We start from the raw sequence: 21,223 nt of genomic DNA, 5'->3' as shown, positions 1-21,223 counted from the left end.
AATCTATTTCAGGCTGCAAAAATACACTTACAAGTATGAAATCTCTGTTTTATTCCATGTAAACTCTTCAAATACAAAGACTTAATAGAGGTTTTCACAGCATAAGCAATAAAATTACAAGGTAATTGTAATGTTAAGTTTTTAAACACCAACATTCACCTTAACTTTCAAATTTAATTGTATTTTGTTACCAGAAAAGTAAAGCAAAGGGTACCAACATAATTTCGAAATTCTGCCCCAAAAACTTACCTTTAAAAATATATGTATCTGTATCATCTTCTCACATAAAATTTTAAATAGTTTCAGCTCAAACTATACATACACAGACACATAGTGACTTTTCCATGTACAAATCTGCTGTATCTTATGCAAGGTAAGTTTAATATTTGAAACAATAATAAAAAATAAAACCAAGTACCTTCAGAAGAATTTGTAAAAATTAACAAAATATCCAGTTTTATTTACCTTTCAGCTCAATTGTCTTAGAAATTAAGCAAAACTTTACACAGAATGAACATTTCTCTCCTTTGCCAGATGAAAAAGTTTGTATTGCTTGGTCCAGTCAATTATGTTGGGTTTGAACATACCAAAGCAACTGCACTGAAAAAAGTCTGCAAGATTCTGGAAGCATCCAAGGCTGAAAAGAAAGATAAAAATATGCATTAATAAACCTAAAAAAAGAAGACTACAAGCATGAAAAATACCGCTTCACCATAAGACAGTACTTATCTGTCAAGGGAGGCAGCTCAGGAAGAAACAGAAGAGCTCTCAGTTGAGCATTATGCCTTTGTTGAACTTTTACATATTTTACATTAACAAATGAGAGTAGATTAAGTTGAACTCAAATATTTAAAAGTTAGTAATATCTCATTTGTTAGTATCCCTGAGGAAACAGGGAAACCTTGGCACTTATTTCTCTATTAATAGAGTTAAATACTGCAAGTGAAGTCAGAAAGGGTCCAGTTCATACCTTAATTCTCCTTCTGATCCTACACAACAGACACAGAGACTGATAAATCAAATTAAAGGACAACACTCCCTCACACCCAGAACAGTGTTTTTGCATTTATGAAGCAGTGAAGCAAATCAGCACTGCAGAGATAGTATGTTTAAAACACTCTATTATTAATACTCACTTGTATGGAGTCCTCCTGAGTGAAACAGGATGCTTAGAGGATTTTCTCTGCACCAGGAGATTAATTCTTTCATGTGAGGTCAACCCCAGGAATGTAATCTGATTGGAAGAAAAATTTAAGTAATGGTTACAAAATGAACATCACAAATTAAAATTCTGGTGAGACCAAAAGATATTAATGAGAAGGGAGCAGTGGGGAAGAACCTGGACATATCTAACAAATAAGTAACCACTGCTATAACTGATGACTGAAAAGTATGTTTCTAAATGTCATTTGGGCAAAAACAGAAGCTGGCAAGCTCTAACACCAGCAAAGAAGGTAAACTTATTTGGGACGTCTGTGACGACTGTACTTTCACAGATGTATGCAGAAGTTTAAGATCTATCACAGTTAAGCACTAATCTCCTCAGATTTTTGCCTACATTGTACCACACAAAATGGTAGAAAAAGATCCCTTGATCCACAATGACACTAGATGCCATAAAGGAGTATGTTTTCACATCACGCTTTATGAAACACAGTAGTTAAACTGCAAATATCCTGCCTATCTCTTTCCAGCATGATATTCCAGTGTCTTGGACTGCAAAAATCTAGCAGCACACATTTAAAATTGTGGAGCTTTTTGTTTTGTATATTTTTTTACTAAACAAGATGTAAAACAAGCCCTCAAGCTCACTGTGCTTAACACAAATTTCAAAAACACCTCTTTCCTAAGAGCTGTTTCACAGATGCTTTAAGACAGTTCATCTCAGATTTGTTTGCATAGCCAACCTTTTCTCTGAGAAAAACAAACAAGAAATTTGACAATTTTATCTCAACAAGATAAAATCCAGGTCATATGTTTCTACAGTAGCAGTGGGATTTTATACAGTCTAATAACACATGGCTGAGCTCTGCCATAGAATTTTCAACTAAGTAATAACTGTGTTACTGAGCTTTTGTGCAGTTTTGGGGCCATTAATACCAGTTCTATTAGACAAACAAATGTCTTGTTTTAAAACAAAACTTTTTATAGGCTTGGAATTTTTGATAAGTAGTAAACCCAGAACTCAGTTATAGGAATGATTTGCAGATTGTGATTCTACTTCCAACACAAAATGCTGAGTGCACAAGAACCTGTGAAATTTCAAGATCTGCCCTAAGATTTAAGAGTAGCACCTTGCTGTGACAGTAATCAAGGAGACCAGGCACAGAGTTTTTATGGGAGGAACTCATCAAGGGAAAAGTTTTAATGTGACTAGAAGCATAAACTGAAGAAAAATATTACCTGATAAAGCTGAACAATGAGCCACCCAGAGGCCCATAGGGTGTGGAAACAGGCTACTGAGGAGATGTAGGAAACCCAGGGAGAACAAGACACGGTCTGGGTGAAGTACATCCACACTCCATCTTGATGGAAACTTGCTGCACAGTGGTTGGACCAATCTGATGAGACACACAATCAGTTAATTGTGCTTTTAAGCCTTTAAGAGTTGAGGAAAGATAATCTGCATGAAATGAATATCACATAGCAACATTCTTTAGAAATACCACATTTCATCTACCCCATTGCCACCTGAAAGCACCCACACAGATGTGTGACTGCTTGCTATTCTGGCTGCATAATACACTCTGTGTTCATGATCCACAGAAAAACACCTTTGTTTTTAAAGGTTGGTGCTGTGGTAATTCATCAGCAACTAAATTATAAGGGTTTTCCTCTCCTTTTCAATAAATTTTTAAATTTTTCAAGGTAACAGTTCAGATTTATTCATGAGATACTTTTTTCTCTTCAGAATTTAATTATTTCAAAACCAACAAGAAATGTTTGTGTTTAGTATAGATATTCCCAAATTAAAAAAAAAATAAAAATCAAACAAGCTTTTGCAATAATGGATTTGCAAACTTATTTTATGTTACAGCAAAGGGCATTCAGTCTAGAACTTGTCACCTGACCTTCCTCCACATGGCTTCTCTATTTCCTCTCTAACAAAAATGCTTCCTGCTATTTCATTTTCCAATGGGTATCCCACTACAGCAGCATTTTTGTTCTTGCTCAACACCAATGAAATCAGGTATTTGACCAAAGACTCAGAGAGGATGCATTTTCACTTAATCTACACAGTAACATCACTGTTGAAATAAGGTATCACTTGTGCAGGTTACACTTACTGGAAATGAAATGCTGAAAAATAAAGACCACACAGAGACAGATTTGAAAGCCACATAAAACTAAACTCATGGATACATACACTGAAGAGTTCCATAAAGCAGCCAGACACCAGTCATCGTCAGGAAAAACAGAAAAAATAGGTAGTAAGAATGGTTCCCAATGCCTGAAATTGAGAAAAAAAGAAAAGGGAAAAAATAGGAAAAAAACCTTTTAAAGTTGGACACTTAAAAAATTAGCAGTACGTACATTTCCACTCAAGTTAGCAGGAATAAAAAGAGAATCAAAGCCATTTCTTATTTTAACTTCTGCCATCCACAAGCAAGCTTGGCAAGGCTGATCTCTCTCAACTTTCTCCTCTAAGCCACCCCAATTTATATAATAGAATTAGCTCTATTCCAGGATTTGTCTCTCCTTCAGAGTATGCCTTCAGGTGTTTTAGTCTGATGAGAACTAATTAGGCAACCACAACTCCCTCCCATGCACAATAAAATTGTCTCATATGACTGAGAAGCCTAAGCTATTAAATTTGTCTGATCTAGTGTGCTTCAGAAGTGAAAACATACACTTAAAAAAAACCCCAGACCTCTGTCAAAAAAACTATTACATAAAGATACATTTTTAAATTACAATTATATTGCTCAAAGCTTTGAGACAACACATCAGAAGGACGTCTCAGCACCTTGTAAATAGCAAACATTGAAAAAATACAATTTAACACTAGGAAAAAAGCTATTGGCAAAAAAAGTGAAAAATATATTGTTACAGATGTGAAGCTGTCACCTTTCTATCTTGAGTAACGAGCCAGAAAGGAAGAGAGAGGGTGAGATGGAAGAACACGAGATGGAAACACCCTGCAGGGTTATCTCAGTGGTACAGATGCTCCACTCAGAACTGTCCCTAACAGCAACAAGAGGCAACGGAAGTTCAGGAGGACACACAAGTTCATTCTCCTCATTCACAGCTACTGCATTAAAATGTCAGACTGTGCCCACTTGTCTGGTTGTTTTAGTATCTACTACTGGACACATTGTCCAAAAAAGTTTGTCTAATGGCTTTCTGAACCTGCTGATATTGCCTGGGTCTGCAAACCATTACAGCAGCAAGCTCCAAAATTTCACTGCCTGCCATGTGGAGACATTTTTTCCTTTACCAATTTAAATCCTGAGTTCTACTATGACATGCTTGGCTAATAATACTGCATTCACTTCAGCCACCATCTTAGTAACTTTTTTCTTTCCTTTTTTAAAGTCTCAATCGTATCCCCCTGTTCCTTCTCTCTCCGAAGAGTTACAGATTGTGTAGTCTGTTTCTTAGGGTAACCACCTTAACAATCCCTGAATAATCTTATTTGCTTTTCTCTCTTCCATCTAATTTCTCTCTGGCACCTACCAGAGCCCTTCAGTATCAATGGGATATTCTTGTATCATGTGTGCTATCTCTTTATGGGGATAAATGTTATCTCTGCAACTTTTAAAATATGTGGTGTTTTCAAATTTGATAAAACACACACTCTCACCTATGCACTGTCCAGTCCACAGAGAATGTTGATCATATCTGGCTACACATGCTTGGCAAGCAAGGCAATGCAAAGATCTCAAAGGCTTCCTTACCTAGGTGAGGATGAAGGAAAAGAATTCACTCATAGCAGAAGCATCTACTTTGCTCAAAGTTTAAGGTATCACCTTACAGTTAGCACCACATTTTATATAATTGTTGTGTAATTGTTGTGTCTTACACCTCACAACATAGAACACAGATGAAAACCAAAAGCCTTAATTTACAAACAAGATGGAATTAATTTTTAAAATTAAGGCTAGAGTCAAAGGATCTCAAGGCATCTCTCATCACCATAAAAGAAAAGAAATAAAGACATCTGAACTACTTGTGTAACACTTTAATGACAAACAATGAGGAAAAAGTTTTTTCATGGTAGTATTAAGTAAAAGGAAGGTTCACAAAGAAAATAAGTACAAAAGTCCCACTTACAAGACATGATGTGCAAAATGTTCTGAAGTCCAAGCAACCAGCTTCTGCAAGAGTTACAATGTTCTGAAAGACAAAGCATTTTGTGCTTGCATTTGGATCACATTTCCATAGGTGCTATGAAGACTTCTACATTAGGACTTTTTTTAAAGTATTTTAAGTGCCAAGTATGAACAGGAATAAGAACTTGCTGTTTAAAGAGGTGCACAAGAAAAAACAAACCAGCAAAGACTAATGCAGCTTCGCCCACACAAGAGTACTCAGAAAAGTATCTCTGTGTTGCCAAAAATAATAAATGATGTGAATTAAACATTTCTTAAAATGAGATGGCACCTCTCATATAGGTCAACCAGACCTCAGGAAGATGAAATCTGCTCCTTCACAAGGACACAATGTTTATGAGTCCTGTGGCAATATGTTAAAACTGTTGTTTATTCTCCCTGGCAATCTGAAGAAATACAACATCAGTGAGAGCCATGAGATCAAAAACAAAACGCTTTCTTTAACCCCTTGGTTGGGGAGACCAGACACTAAATTCTCTACTGATTGGCTGCCCATCATTTCTTTTGGCCACTGTAAAACAGTTAGGAAACAGCATGTGAATTACACAATGTTCAAGCACAAAAATCAAACCATTATACACATCCTCAAAGCACATGATAACATTTAAATTATTACTAGCATATGATATATAGGAAAGCACTCAGACTATTTCTTTCTAACCAGAGACAACTGAAGCAAAAACCATCCAAAACTCCTATTTTTTAAGTGAAGCTCTGTGTGAATTCATATCACAAATAACACCAGTGGGTCTGTACAATCTTTAGTCACAGCTAACATTTCAATGGGAAGATAGAGGCAAGGAAATTATAGCAGGACAAGGAAGATAAGGAAACAAGCAGTAGGAGACATTCTCCAAGATCTCTTATTAAGCAACATTACTACAAACTCTTGAAGGAAGAGTATTTCACTGTTTTCCAGTTTAACAGAGCTGCCAAGGTAACAAACAAATCAACCAGAACCATGTCAGCCCTTTCATTTGTTTTTATAAAATCACCTACCTCTTTTCTTTCTTCTTCTGAAGTCTTTATATATCCAGGATCAGTACTCCAGGTTTTATAGAAATAATAGAGAAGACCCATCATGCTGAACATGACAGTAATTTTAAGAATTACATTTGTGGTATGTGATAATTGGGTTAAGGACTGTATTCTTATAACTCATAACATCACTATTTGTCAAACAAGCAAAATATTGTAAAATTAGTTTATATTACTTCACAAGTAAGACACAAGAAGGAAAAAATTACTTTCACTTTTACAATGGGATCCTCTCTGTCTTTCTGAGGCCATCTTATCAGAGAAATGGAATATTCTGTCCAGTTTGAGTGCTGGAGAAGACTTTTACAACTGTATAAACCTGCATTATAATACAGCTCCATGTCATCCTTAAAAGTCCTCCAGATTTCTGCCTTTGAATATTCCACAGATATGAAAAAAATTTGATTTCTTTTTTCCCTCTGAAGCTTTTGTACTTTATTTAAACCATATCAGTCAGACATCCAGAGCAATAAAGCTTCTGGCAGTCATGCAATTCATTTGGTTGCTGCACCCACCCCTAACTCAAACAGGCTCCTATGCAGTCTTACTTTGTCCCATCTATTTCAGCCAAAAGCAACTAAATATACTCATTCAAAAAAAGGTAATTGAAAGTCATCCTGAAACTAATCTTGTCACACAAAAAACCTCCCAAGCACACACTGCTAAACACTTCAGAAGGTAATGGGACATTAGGAGTACAGTTTTTACACCATGAACTAAAACTATCCGTGTATCAGTGAGTGGGGAAGAAAAACATGTCAAGATTAACTGTCTCTATACAGCAAAAGAGGAATGAGGAGTGGGACAAGTTTCATACTAATTAAATTCATGCATCAAACTTGAGAGCTCAGGCTGCTAAAGAACAGTCCCTGCTGCCACCAAGGACCAGGCAGAGACCTCAAGCCTGGATTGCATCTCCAATGACCCTTCAATCACTCCATGAACTCCAGCGTAAATAATTTTTAAAAATCCAGCATGGCAACTTCAAAGTTCTTTTGCCTTATGAACTAACAACACTGAAAACAGTTCTAATTAAAATCAAGATGATTATGAAATACTGGCACAAACACCAGCTGTGTTTGTTACAATGCAGCTGCAGGGTGCAATTATAGCAGTCAAAATGATGGTATGTTTCTTGTGGATACTGCTGGTCTATTTGCACTGCTATGGGCTTTTTGGAGCTCAGGAAAATCCTTAATTAGAATGGCTGGGTTTTCATTCAGTCCAGAGGAAGTTTGACAGAAAAATACAGCTAACTAAAATCCTGAAAACTTTTAAAACACTCAGATCTGTGACCAGCTGCAGAAGGAAAGCACAGCCATGAGAAAAAGGGCTGGGCAGTGAAATAGAAACCTATTCCCTGGCCCATCTCACCAAGTTATGGTTAGGGCTTCAAGAATATTGCTATGCTCACTATCTTCAGCAAAGTATCCGACTCAAATCCCTACCAGTGTAATTTATTTTTCCTTTTAACTTAGGTGACACTAATAAAACAAACCTTAAAGCTTCACAACAATTGAATAACACCATTCTATTTATACAAGCATATGTGTGAATCCCCAGCAGGAATATACTGGATCAGTTCACCAAAGTTAATCCTGATAATTCTATTAAGGACATCTTAATTAGGAATAGTACAAGAGAAAACATCATTTAAAGGCTGAAATAAAAATTAATTTAAACTGTGTAGCAGTATATTATAGCTGGTGCAGTACAAAATTATATGGAGTTCTAAGTATCATCCTAAAGGTTTTTTCCCCACAACTTTATCAATAAACAGATGCACACTATGTAACAGAAGAGCAGGGAACAGGAAAGAGAGCACAAGCTACTAAAACATTTTTGTACTCATCAGTGAGAAGCCTCTTCAAAGAAAGTAAATGTCAGATATAAATCAACCCCCTGTATACTAAAGATGCAATGTAACTGTGAATAAAGAGAGGAGATTGGACAGTCTTCTTTGCAGGACCACAATGAAATTTATTCTTTTTTAGGATGGTGGTGGTAGAGGATGTTGTTTTTAAAGGCAGGAACATGAATATCACTAACTGTCAAAGGCTTATCATTTTAGAAAGAAGACATGGTTTTTACATTATTATTAAGATACATGTTACCCAGTTATTCCACATGCCAAAATACATCACTCTGCAACAGTCTCGGTGAGGAAGATTAAAGAGTGACGTAGAGATGCTAACAAAACCATTAGTTTTATAACAAAGCTCTTCATTCTGGTATTCCTATAGCATATGAAATAGTTCAGTTTACAAAGAAGACAAAAATCTATAGACAAAAGAAGGTACAGATTTTTAGTCTGTGTATAACTTTAAAGTCACTTTGCCCCTTCCCATCGGGATTAAACCAATCCTACCAGACATTAACAGTCACATGGAATTATCTGGAATTGCTCATCACTGTTTGCATAAACATGTTTAGATTTACAAGAAACTCCAAGGAGAGTTGCATCTCTTGAGTATAAAGGATATCGGACAGGAACCAGAAAAACCAGGTCATGGACATCCAAAAAACTGAACTTAGCAGAAACACTGAGGGAAGATACCTTAGATTCTTGAGCCCCACGAGTTGCCTAAAAGAACATTACAAGAAAAAAATATTTTTCAAAATGTCTTTGAAGCATAAATCCATAGAATATAAATCATCTGGTTTGTAACTGTAAAAACTTCACGCACACAGTTCAAGTCTCTCAAAGCACTCAAGAACTCAAAAGCATATCCATACATATAAGGGATTAACAATGCAAAAATAAAACTGAAGAGTGCTCTGTTCCAGTTCCAGCACAAATGAATGAAAAGCCCAATCTCTGACAGTATTATCATATCAGTAATCATTCACTGTGGCAGGAAAAGTGAGAAACAGCTCAGGATAACACTGGGTGGTGTGGGGAGTAGAAGGAGAGTGGAAGGTTCATTAAAACTCATATAGTGCCAGAATATAGCAGGAAAACATTATGATAAAAGACACTTCTGAGCACACATGTCAGTGTCTACCAGATGCAGACCATCAATAACACTCTGACAATAAAATTAAGTAACTGGGTTGGGGTTTTTATTTTAAATCCTTCAGTGACAAAAAATTATTATTGTGTGTGCGTAAATACATTCAATTTCTATGGTCATTCATTCTAAAAAGTACATGTATTTAAATTCTTCACACACCATGCAACCATTTCTCAGGAGGTATCTTTTACATTAAATGAAACTAAACTCTAAAAAGAATTATGCAACAGATACTTTTTAAAGTGCCTTTGACAAGCAACTAGATAAACAGAGAGAAAAAGCAACAAACCTCACAAACAGAGCCATCCCAAACAGCAGGCTGAGAAGCAAGCCTCCTTTTAAAAGCCAAGAATCAGAACTTAAGTCCATGATGTATCCAATGGCCCACATGAACGCCAAGGAAGATGCCAACATCAGGAAGAGCTGTTAAAATTATTCTTGTTAAAACATGACAAAGTACTCCAGCAGGTTTTACTTAAAAGTATTTAGTTCATGTAATAACAAATGCTGAAAGACTCAAGTTAAGATAGGACAAGGTCACACATCAATACCTCAAAAACAGGGGTGAGCTATGACACAGCCCCCCCACCCAAACCACTCCTATGTGCTCTTAAAGAATTCTATTTAGCGCACCCAATTTCACAAATTACTCCTGTTAGAGTTAATTTGCATGTCAATCAGGAAATTACCTCATATTTCTCTACTATTTTCAGTAACCTGTTATTTCTCCTGTTTCTCATTCTTTCTTCCTCTTGTATCATATAAACCATGAAGTGATTCTGACTGTGATAAGCAATGTCAAGTGGTGTCTCTCCCTTTAACAAAAAAAGAGGGTTATTTATTTAGGTACTTAACACATAAATACTTTCAGTTTTAACAGAAGCAAAAAAACAAGTTAAAACAAGACTAACTGGGCAGTTACTTCCCAGCCACACCTACCTCCCACTATTTTTTAAAGGCAAAGGTGAGCTAAATTCAGAGTGCTAACATGCTTAAATCAGAGCTTTAGAGTTTTGAAAACTGATACTAGCAAATAGATTGCATCTATTTATCTGCTGGACTGCCTCCAATGACAATCTATATAGTCATGGGAATCTATACTTTCAACATTCATAATATCAATTTCTACAAATATAAAGTTGAAGCCTTTCATATGTGATAGCCTTTTGAATGTACAAACAGGCATTGCCAAACACCACCTTTCACAGGAGGATATTAACTTAATTTGAAGTTTTTATGAGTCTGACTGGACACTAAGAAACACATTTTTAAAAACCTGTCCAAGTCCTCATGACAATGTTTTTAAGTAGAAAACAGCCAAATTAAGTTATGAAAAAGAATTTAAACAAGGCCCCAAGAAAATGGAACTAATTTTATCCCAAGAAAATGAAACAAAAAAGGGTGAGGGAGCAGAATCTGCAAAGAACACAATTAGTGTTGGGTGAACACAAGGCTTGGCTGTTCGTCACACAAAGGCTGCAAAGAACCTCTGCATTCATACTTTGAGTCACACCTGAAGAAAGGTGCTACTTCCTTTTGGGAAAGACTAACACCAGCTCTTAGCCAAACCCTGCTGCAAATAACATCCAACATGGAGAGGACTGAAATTTTTCATTACATTCATTTTACACATTTGTGCCACATGGGATGAAACATCACAAAGGAAATCGTACCTTGACATTTTTTATATCCAGACTGGCACCAGCTTCCAGCAACAGATCCACTGCACTAGTATTTCCTGAGGCTATTGCCCAATGCAGTGCAGTATTCTTTTGAACATTGTCTACAGCATTGAGAGAGGGGTTAAACTTTAAGAGAAACCTCATGGGTTCTGGTCTAGATGAAAATAAAGTGTAAGAGTTAACAAAGAGAAGATAATCTAGACTGGAAATGAAAGTTTTGAACACTTTATGAAACAAAAGTTCTCATCTGTGAAACAACAGCAGATATATAATACCATCTCAGAAACAGCTCATCAATGACAGATCCATATTTACAATTCCAGATCTGCCCTGGGAGTTTTACTCCAGACTATGTTACCTTACCATTTTAACAAATATGAGGTACAAAACACAGATTATATATTCTACAACACCACGTGTAGCTTGTATGTCCCCATTTTATTTGTTCTAAATGCATTTTACTGCATCCACATCCATTTGTTTTCACTTTGCAGAAAATACAATAAGGCTGCAGATGATTCAGCCACAAACCTAAATTCCTTTTAGAAATTCTTTTCACTTTCTTTGCTATATCCAATGAGCTATTCCCAACTCCTGATCTATGAAACACCTCATATTTTAGTTGAGATGGAAGGGAAATGGAAGTTTAAAAAAAAAAGAAAACCGGGCAAAAATTGACCTCACTGCTTCTTGAGTACAGCACAATAGAATCTTCTTCAGTTATTCTCTACTTACCCAATAGCTTTTTGTGCTGTTAACATTAAAGGTGTTTGTCCATTGAAGTCTGTTGTGTCTATGTTCTAACAGTAAGAAAAAGATAACAAGCAAGTGATTACCATTTATTACAGGAAACAGTGGAATTTGGGGCTATACAACTGGCTTAGCTTCACTAATGAACAGAAAATGAACAGCAATTAAATTATATCAATGAAGAAGCCAACACTCATTTAAATTTTTTTCCTCCTTCTACAAGTCTTGCATGTCATTCCTTTCAGAATATTCTGAGTTTCCATTTTAGGAAATTTTTAAGGGAGAGACTCCACTAAGGATATTTTTAAGTGAATCATGTCAACTGTATTTCTTGTCCTCTTTCCAAAGAAATACTATAAATAAGAAGGACCTTGCAGAGCAATGCTAATCGTGTTCCTTGTGTAAATAGATGTACAAAATAGATGCACAGAAAATACAAAAAACAGCTTTATTAAAACAACAAAGAAAGTTTATGTATCTCAAGACATCATAAATATCTAACCTAAATTTTCTTCCTTCCTCTTTCTTACCTAACTTTCTTCCTCCTTTGCAGCAAAGGTTTCCTTGTTCCCTACCTCCATGCATCATTTCATTAATGCAGATTTACTTAGAAGAATTATTCACTTGGATATTTTTAGAAGATAGGTGGGCCAATATCTTTATTAAGTCTGTGGTATACACCACTGAATCTACATTCCAGAAGTCAGTTACTCTCCCTAAAGAGAACCTTATAAGAAAATAGACTTAGCAAACTTCTAAATCCTAAAACTAGATTGTTTTTCAGAATCAGTCTAGATCATATAAGAACTCACCTGTCATTTTTATTAGCAAGTTGTTACACTTGCAATTAATTCTGCTCATTTCAGGTATAAGCTAAGAGACCTCAACTACCATGGATACAATACAGAAATTTCTAATGAAAATTCAGAACTAGTCTGATAATTTATTCTGCAATCTTCAGTTGATGGATAACTGCATAGATTATTAGTTACAAAACTGTAACCAAATCACAAATACTTCATGATGTCTATACATCATATACTGCTTTTCATGCCCAAGTTTAAAACCATGGGTTATTGTACAGCACCACAAATCTACACAGCCTCAACAACACTCTTAAATATGCTGAAATGTAGATGAATCTGGATGTGAGGGAGGACAGGAATAGGGAAGAGTATTTAAAAAATAATATATACAAATACAAAAAAGATCTAAGTAGCACAGAAAAATAAGTGTAAAATCACTGGTTTTCATCTAGGAAAAAAACCCAGATAATTCTGAAATGTCTCCTATAAACAAGCAGCTACTCATAAGCAGAAAACAACATTTGAGGCATCAGCAACATACCTGGCCTTTTGCTATGAGGTAGGCTATGATGGGCATGTGTTGAAACAGCACTGCTAAATGAATGCTACTGAATCCTTCCCCATCAATAAGACTAGGATCCGCTCCACATTTCAACAACAATATGACCATGGAAAGGTGTCCTTGTCTACAACGATATATGAAATGAAACTATAGACATGATTTTAAAAATGGGTTTTTTAATGAAAGCATTGCCCTAAAATTTCTCACAGGCATCCCATAAAAGATTTCAGACTCTCATGACTTTTTTCAGGAAATTATATTAAATACATACACACTAATAAATGAACTTAGGGTAAAGCATTAATTCAGATTCTACAGTCATCCCCTCTGACTCCAGCAAAAGACTGACAGTCCAGAAGAAAGTGCTGATTTTCCAATCATCACTTGGAAAAGATGGGAGGCTTCACAAGCAAAGAATTTTTCCCAGAATAATTATTTCAGGTTATGTTTTCTCCAGACAACCAGTGCTTTGTTCCCTGGATCTCAGAAAACGCTACCACAGCTGTAAATACCAAAAGATTTGCAGTTAGTGATGCAAGCAGCATTACCTGATGGCCCAGTGTAGGGGTGTAGAATTCAAATCTCCACCGAGCTGATCCACTATCGCACCTTTGGAAATGTAATATCTGTGTAATAACAGCACAATCAAGTCAGGAACAGACATAATAAAATAGCAAAACATTATACTAAAGGTAACACAGCTGAAGGAGTAAATTACTCATAATAATAAAAAAAATCACTAGAGAAGCAAATGGACAAAAGTGGTTTGGCAGTAAATAACGCTGTTTGTTTCAAGAAAACATTGAAGAAAAAATATAGTCATTATCAAGGTACTTCTAAAATCAGCTTTAATCTTTGTTACAGAAACAAACCCAGGAAAATCTAATGATTTCATGTACTATATGCTTTCACATGTAAAGAAATGGGCTATCTTTACATTTCAGTGACATCTTCAAAAAGGTAATTGGACTAAAATTTGAATTCTAACCTTTTCTTCTCAAGCAGCACATTCCTTTGTTTTCAAGTACAAAAGCAACAAAATTATTATAGGTAACAGTGGCAGAATACACTGCATTACTGTCACAGGGAATCCCAGCTTACTTCACCAGCTCCTGTCTGTTGTTTATAGCTGCCCAGTGAAGAAGAGTCACATTTTCTTTGTCTGGCTGTCGAACATCATATCCTGCTTCTACCAGCTCTTCGCATCGCTCTAGCATTCCATACCTTAAATGAGAAAAAAAAAAACCAACTTATCATTTTTTTCAATATTCTCCAGTCTGGAGACAGTTGCATCCTAATAAAAAAATTTCATTTCAGTAAGCATCACCCAGCAGCTTGTACTGGAGCAAATTCCTCATTGCACGCAATGGAAGTCTTGTAAAAAGAGTGGAGCTGTGGCTGGATGAGTGGAATTTTCTACTTAAACAAAGCTGCTTGAAATGGTTTTATTTTCAACATCAGCTGTAAGTGAGTTTCCTCTTCCACTAAGGGAGAAAATGAAACTGAAAATGTTTCCTTTGTAGAAATATCCAGCCTGGCTCACATTTGAGGACACTCCCATCTATTTCAACACTGCACACTCAGAACATGCACTTACTGCGTAGCCTTGACGATATCACAGGTGCTGGGGTCTTCAGCAGGGGGATATGGGCCTGGGAGATCTTGATCTCCACGGACGCTGTGGTTGCTGTGCATATGAGGCCGATGAGGCCCATGGCAATGGTTTTTACACTGGTAGTTAAAAAAACAATTAACAACCATTGTTATTTATCGGCGGCATACCGCACACACCCCCTCCCTTTACCAGAAGCACTCACTGCGCGTGTTAGGCTCTGTTAATACAAACGAATATGTTAATTCAAAGCACAGTTAAAACCTTCTGGCAAGAGACCAATCCTTTTATTTGCGAGGGCAGCAGGGATATGATCAAGACGCACCAGGACAAATTACAGAAGCGTTCAACATCCCGCAGAGCTGGTTCCCGACACGGCAACCTCACCCACGGCTGCCACACCAGAAACCACAACCTACGGCCTTGGGGAGGGCTTGGAGCGCCCTTGGCAGCCACAGCGCCACCCGTGCAGCCAGAAAGCCGATACGAGGGAATAGACAAGGCACATCAGGACACCAGCGGCTCTTGCCCGGGAGCTCCCGCCCGGTGGCACCACGGCAGCTCCAGCCCAGGCCTCTCCGGCTGCCAGGGACCCGCGGCCGCGCTCCGTACCCCCGCTCCGCCCCAGCCCCGGCACCGCCCGCGGGATCCCCGCTCACCGCCTGGCCGCTGCCCGCCATGCCCGCGGCCCCCCAGCTTCCTGCTCCCGCTTCCTGGGCACGGCTGCGGGGCGGGGCCGGGCACGCACGGCCCGGGGGCGGCACCGGGGCGGCACCGGGGCGGCACCGGGGCGGCACCGGGGCGGCCCCACCCAGGGAACCCTCCCCGAGGACCCGCGTAGGCCGGCAGGTCGGCGGCTCCCAGGGTTGTTCAGTTGCACCTGAAATGGCTCCTTCCCTTTTAACCAGGCAGTCGCATCGAAAAACTCTTTCCTTTTTGCACGAGGTCCCCAGGGTCGTGGGCAAGGACATTTCTCTGCTGGCGAATTTTTCGGGGTTTGTTCCTCAGCGGCTGGAAGCGATCCCTTGGTGAAGGCTGTGGAGTACAAGTCTGATGAGGAGAGGCTGAGGGAGCTCAGCCAGGAGAAAAGGAGGCTCAGCGGGGCCCTTCTGACTCTCCACAATTCCCTGAAGAGAGCGGCCTCCTTGCTGGCGTGGTTGCCACAGGAGTTCAAGGCCCTTTGGTACCGTTTCCATGCCAAGCTGAGCTCCAATGTCCCCTCATAACGACCACCGGGGTAAGGGAGGAGCCGCCACTTCGGGGCAAGCCCTGAGGGGCAAGTGATCACCCCCCGAAGAAGTACAGGGAGAACCCACAGGAAAACACCCACAGGCATCAACACCCACAAGCTTCCCAGGCGAGGTGCGACCCTGGCAACCCCCAGAGAGATGCCATCTCCTCTGGCCTGAGGAGAAGCCATGGGATGACCAGAGACCTCCAGCTCTCAATGGCTCTGGGCCAGGGCAGAGCAGGACAGGGCTAAAGTCACCTGCATCCCAGTGCTGTGGGGATATGGGGGCCTCCTGCTCCTGGAAGGAATGCATCATGGCCCTTGGAGAATTGGCAGTCTCTCTCTGCTCACAGGTCATCAGAAAAGGGATAATGATCACTCCCAGCTGAGCCTCCAGACCAGGGCTGACATACAGAGCTCTCACCGTCCCCTCACGGAGGGGTCCTGGCTGGAAGATTCCCAGCTCAGGTCAGGCCTTCAGGGAGGGACTTAGAGAGCCATTCAGAGCACAAGAGGGTTGGTAGCCCTCATAAAAGGGAAGAAAAATGAAAAAGCAAGAGCATTTATGAAAAAACTTGGTTTTTTTCCCAAAACCTGCTTTGATAGGTGAGGGCAGTAGACAGAAGGTGGCACAGGTTTGTAGCTGGCATATGGATGCATTCCTGTGACTACACTTGATACCAAACTTTCTATCTCCATCAGTTTGTTTTAAGGAAGATATTTCTTGGAGTCTAATGAGCCAAGCACCATGGGAGTGACTCCAGCATCTCAGCATATCCTATGGACTCTGTGCCCACGAACTTAGGAAGCTGTGGACTCAGCTGGTCAAGGGCCCAGCCCTGCCTCCCATTTCGGGGAAAGAAACAGAAAGAGTTTAGTCAGCTCAACCTAAAATACAGTTTGGCCACATCTCACTTGTCTCACAGCCTTTGAGAAGAACAAAATCTCTGTCCCTGCCATCTCCTGGCCTTGAAACGCGCACAGAGGCCTCCCAGGTTTCTCTTCAGGAGACAGGGAGTGGTCACATCAGCTTGAAAGGACAGCGGTTGTTTCACTGTTGCATTTCTTGGCTTGCTCAAGCCCCTGCTACCCCTCCGGCCTGTGCTGGAAGACACAGAGTTCCCATACTGAAGGAAAGGCATGGAAAGCTTGAAGAAGGCTGAAGGGAGCACTTGGACTATTCCTTTTCCCAGAAGGTTTCTTTAGCTGAAGCTGCTGACAAGGACCAGACTTGACAGCCCAGAATGGGTTTGTGCATGTTTTATTTTTTGGGTCCTGAGTGGGACGTGGTAACTGGGTGCTGCAGAGGTTCGGGCAAGGCATCAGAAACGCCCGCCCCGCACCCAAGGGTGGCACAAGATGTCCTCCAGCTCCGGCCTGTCCGCGGGGTGCTTGGCCAAACACCAGCGGATCAGATCTTCACACGCTGGGGAGAGAAGGCAGAAAGCGCCGGTCAGTGGCAGAAGGCTCCTGCCCAGCAGGCCCCGGAGCCCGTGGGACCCGACCCAGTCTGTCCTGGGAGAGCGGGACAGCGAGACACGGCCGCCTCCTTCAGCCACGCGTGCCGCACTGAGCCAAGCTAGGCTGCACGCTGCCGTCACCTGCCAAAGCCTGCCTTCTTGAGGCTGGATACCAACCTGGAGAGACCTGGTGCCCAAAGAAGAGCTGCCCCGACACGATGTCATGGTCCTTGCAGAAGGGGAGGTTCCCGCAGACCATGACGTACAGCAGCACGCCCAGGGACCAGATGGTTGCTGAATGGCCGTAGTAGCAGCCACAGGCGATCCACTCGGGTGGGCTGTACACGTGTGTTCCTAGGGGAGACAGGCGGTGCTGTCCAGGCGCAGCCGCTGCCTTGCAGAGCCTGGCGCCAGCCTCCTGGCTGAGGCAGGGGCCACGCCGGCAGCCTCGACTTCCCCCGCAGGCCACCCCCACATCCCCCCAGACAACCGGCCAAAGCCAAGAAACCATCCTGCAAGGCAAAGGAGGCCAGCGGAGCAGCCCACAGCCAGGCACGCCAGCCTCCTGTCAAAGGTGTCAGCCTCGAAGGATTTGTTGTTGCTGTGACTAGGATGGCTGCCAGTGCCCGCCTGGCTCAGGGCACATGGGGCTCCAGCATCCGGCCTGGCTCTGGGGAGGCCATCCTGGTGGGTCCTGAGCTGAGGGGGGCCTCCCCCCTTATGTGAGGATGAAAGGGTCTGCCATGAGACATGCGGCCTGTGGCCAGCGGGCAGCAGTGGTGTATGTGTCAGTAGCAGATGGTGTCTGGAAGGAGTTTTGACAAGTGGCTATTGGCTTAAGCTCAGATGGGAGTTCCTCCATCCCATCAAGCAGAATGCCCCTGGCAGAGAGCAGGAGCCACGTTTCAGGTCACCAGGAACAGCCTCTCCTTCTGCAGTGCTCTCAGCCCCCACAAATGTTGGTTATGCTCATGGGTGTTGCCAAGGACCCTCCCCAAAGGAACAGGGCTGGACCCTCTCAGAAGGGGGGTCAACAGCTCTGGGCAAAGCCATTGCATGGTGGAATGAGTGGGATGAGCGTGAGAAGGCCACCTCTATTCCTCCCATTCCACACCAGGGTGCAGGGTCCTTTCTGGTACTGATCCAGGAGGATATTATGGACTAGCCTTGCCTGGGATGGGGGGAAACCAGGAGGCCAAGGAGGCCTGGAGGGATCAGTGTCCAGCTCTGTGTCCTAGGTGTGCTCCCCACAGTCCCTGTTTTCAGGAAGGAGCCACCAGAGCCTCTTGGGCATTGATGGATTTTTTTCTTCCAGGAACTTGTTGTGTGTTGCATTTTTGGGTCTATGCAAGTGGCGTGAGGAATGCAACAGTAAGTTCCTTAGTGTAATGGAGAAGTAAAAAAACGTTTATTTAAAGAAACATCACATTTAAATAGAACAGCTCACGGAGCGAGCCCGGGCACAACCTAATTGGTGTGTAGAAGACAACACCTCTTGAAAACATGCTTCTATGAAAACATCACGTCTCCACGGTTATCATTTCTTGTCCTTGAGCATCCTGAGACAAGGCTGCTTTCTTTGTTCCCAGCAATATCCTAACGACAACTGTGGAACTTGTTTCTATTTTTATCCTCTTTCTGAGCTCCTGTAAACATGGCATGGAGCTGGAAGGGATGGGATGGTGGGGATAACACTCAGCTGGGGAACTCTCTAGTGGTTCCGTGTCTTTAGCACCCTGCTTTTCTCCTCTGCCTTTCGTGGAGGTGTCGGCTGGGATGCACCATCTTTCCTGCGGGATCACAGTGCCCTGGATCCCTGCCCTGCATGACGGGGAAATACTGGGCATCTTTGCCCTGCAAAGATGCAGCCAGAGTGTCCCACTGAGCTCCTTCAAACCCTGCTCTTGGCCGCCAAGGGGTTAATTAGTGAGCATTTATTAATAGGGGAACCAAGGGCGTTAATTAGGGAGGGGAGGCCAGGGAGCCGTCCCACCTGTGGGCGTGGCCGGGGCGGGGCCAGCGCTGAGGGGGAAAGGGCGGGAAGGGCTCGGGTGTGCTGAGGGGAAGGGTCGGGGAGGAGGGGACTGAGGGCTGTTCGTGGGGAAAAGGGAAACAAAACAGCTCTTAGGGGCCTGGAATCGCTAATGACGGCCAGGGAAAGCTCAACACACTCCTCCTGTGTATCTATATCCCTTCCATAGGGGAAGCCCTGGCTAAAATCCAGGAAAAACAGTGCTGTGGTTCCAAGGCATCAGAACCAGATCTGTGTGGAGAGTGTCCCTCACGGGAGGCACAGGAATGGAACTGAGCAAGGCTGGGGCAGGAGGGTCAGAGCAAGCAGAGAAGGGGGACCCTCTGTCCATGCCAGGGTCCAGGGCAGCCCTATCCTGGGAAGTGTACAGGGAGCAGATCCTTGAGCTGCTGCACATTTGCATTGCCCTTGCTCAGTCAGGAACCTCCTCATTGCCCAGGGGGAGCTGGTGGCAGTGGGAAGTGGGAGAGAGAAAGAAGCGGAACACAAGGATCTGTCCTACACCTACATGGACTTCAATCCCATGTTTGCAGGCTACACCAAATGGCTGTCCTGTTGGGAACAGAGGCAGACACCTCCATCGATATCCTGATTTACTGCTCCAGAAAAAGAAAAATCCCAAACATTAATTCCAAGGGAGATAATTTAACTTTTCCCCGGCATCTGAAGATCTATTACCTGAATCCAGTCATGAGTTTCCTTCAGGTCTCCTCTCCTGGGACCATTTAAACAGGAGGTGGGGTAAAACCCTTCCCTGCTCCTTAATTCTAAATGTTCCTGTTCCATGAGAGACTCTTTTGGTTAACAAAGACTTTATTTGATGCAAAGCTTTAAGGATAAGAGATCATCCTGCCATCCTCAGTTGCAACTAAAGCCATGGCTGCACGATTTTGCAGACAATAGGGCCACTCCTCACTGAAGGGTTTAACATTTTAGAAAAATAGGCCATAGGTCTTCTAGAAAGGCTCCATGGTATTGCAGTAGGACTCCTTTGGCATGCTCCTGTTCAACATCAACATAAAATTCCAATTCTTTTTCTCTGTCTGGAAGAGCTAGGGCAGGAGCCTCAGTTCATCAGTTTTTTAACACTTTAAAATTATACTAGGCTCTTACCTGGCAATGTTATAACACGTGGCTCCAAAAGACCTGCCTTTAACAGGAACTCAGTAAGAGGCTGTAACACCTACCTTCCCTCCTTTGAAACAGGGTATTCTTTTTTGGACACCACTTGTCCTGGTGGCTTCAAAGTGCTTTGGAGAGGTTCCATATCTAATTTTCCACATTTCTGTGGGACTGCCCACACTTCTGAATTTACTTCAGCATAGACCTTCTCAGATGTTTGACACAGAGTTACAACGATGGTAGCTTCCTTATCAGCTTTCACAATAATAACTTACATTACCCCTTTAGCCATCAAATCCCAAGTAAATTCCAATCAACAATTAGGAACAAACAGAAATTCATGCACTTCAAACCTATCCCCACATTTACCAATAGAGGTAGTGGAAGTATTTTTGCTGAACTGGGTTGGCAGAAGTGGAAGGCAACGATGTGCAGAGCCGTCTATCCCGAGATCGTGGCTGTGGAGATAAGTCAGGACACGTGGCGGGATGGCATCTAGCATCACCTTGCCCATCCAGGGAACCCTGAGAGCCAGCAGTGCCGAGCCTGCACTGCCTGGTCCTCTGGGACCAAGTGCCTTC

At 41.6% G+C, this 21,223-nt stretch overlaps 1 protein-coding gene across 1 annotated transcript; it reads right to left on the bottom strand.

Annotated features, from left to right (window-relative positions):
* Positions 1-31: 31 nt before the first annotated feature.
* ZDHHC13 (zinc finger DHHC-type palmitoyltransferase 13) lies at positions 32-15,532 on the bottom strand. The gene is made up of 17 exons (XM_033062355.2): positions 15,457-15,532; positions 14,783-14,916; positions 14,287-14,409; positions 13,734-13,811; positions 13,165-13,309; positions 11,803-11,867; positions 11,059-11,221; positions 10,075-10,200; positions 9,675-9,808; positions 8,855-8,955; positions 6,333-6,457; positions 5,275-5,337; positions 4,805-4,898; positions 3,368-3,451; positions 2,404-2,561; positions 1,137-1,234; positions 32-637 (listed from the first exon to the last, which is right to left on the bottom strand). The coding sequence occupies exons 1-17, from the start codon at positions 15,475-15,477 to the stop codon at positions 502-504; spliced, it is 1,848 nt and encodes a 615-aa protein (XP_032918246.1). The 5' UTR covers positions 15,478-15,532; the 3' UTR covers positions 32-501.
* Positions 15,533-21,223: the final 5,691 nt, after the last annotated feature.

Source organism: Catharus ustulatus, chromosome 6 (assembly GCF_009819885.2).
Source record: "Catharus ustulatus isolate bCatUst1 chromosome 6, bCatUst1.pri.v2, whole genome shotgun sequence".
Taxonomy (NCBI): domain Eukaryota; kingdom Metazoa; phylum Chordata; class Aves; order Passeriformes; family Turdidae; genus Catharus; species Catharus ustulatus.
The sequence above is the reverse complement of the archived record's forward strand: the minus strand, read 5'-3'. Positions and strand labels throughout refer to the sequence as shown.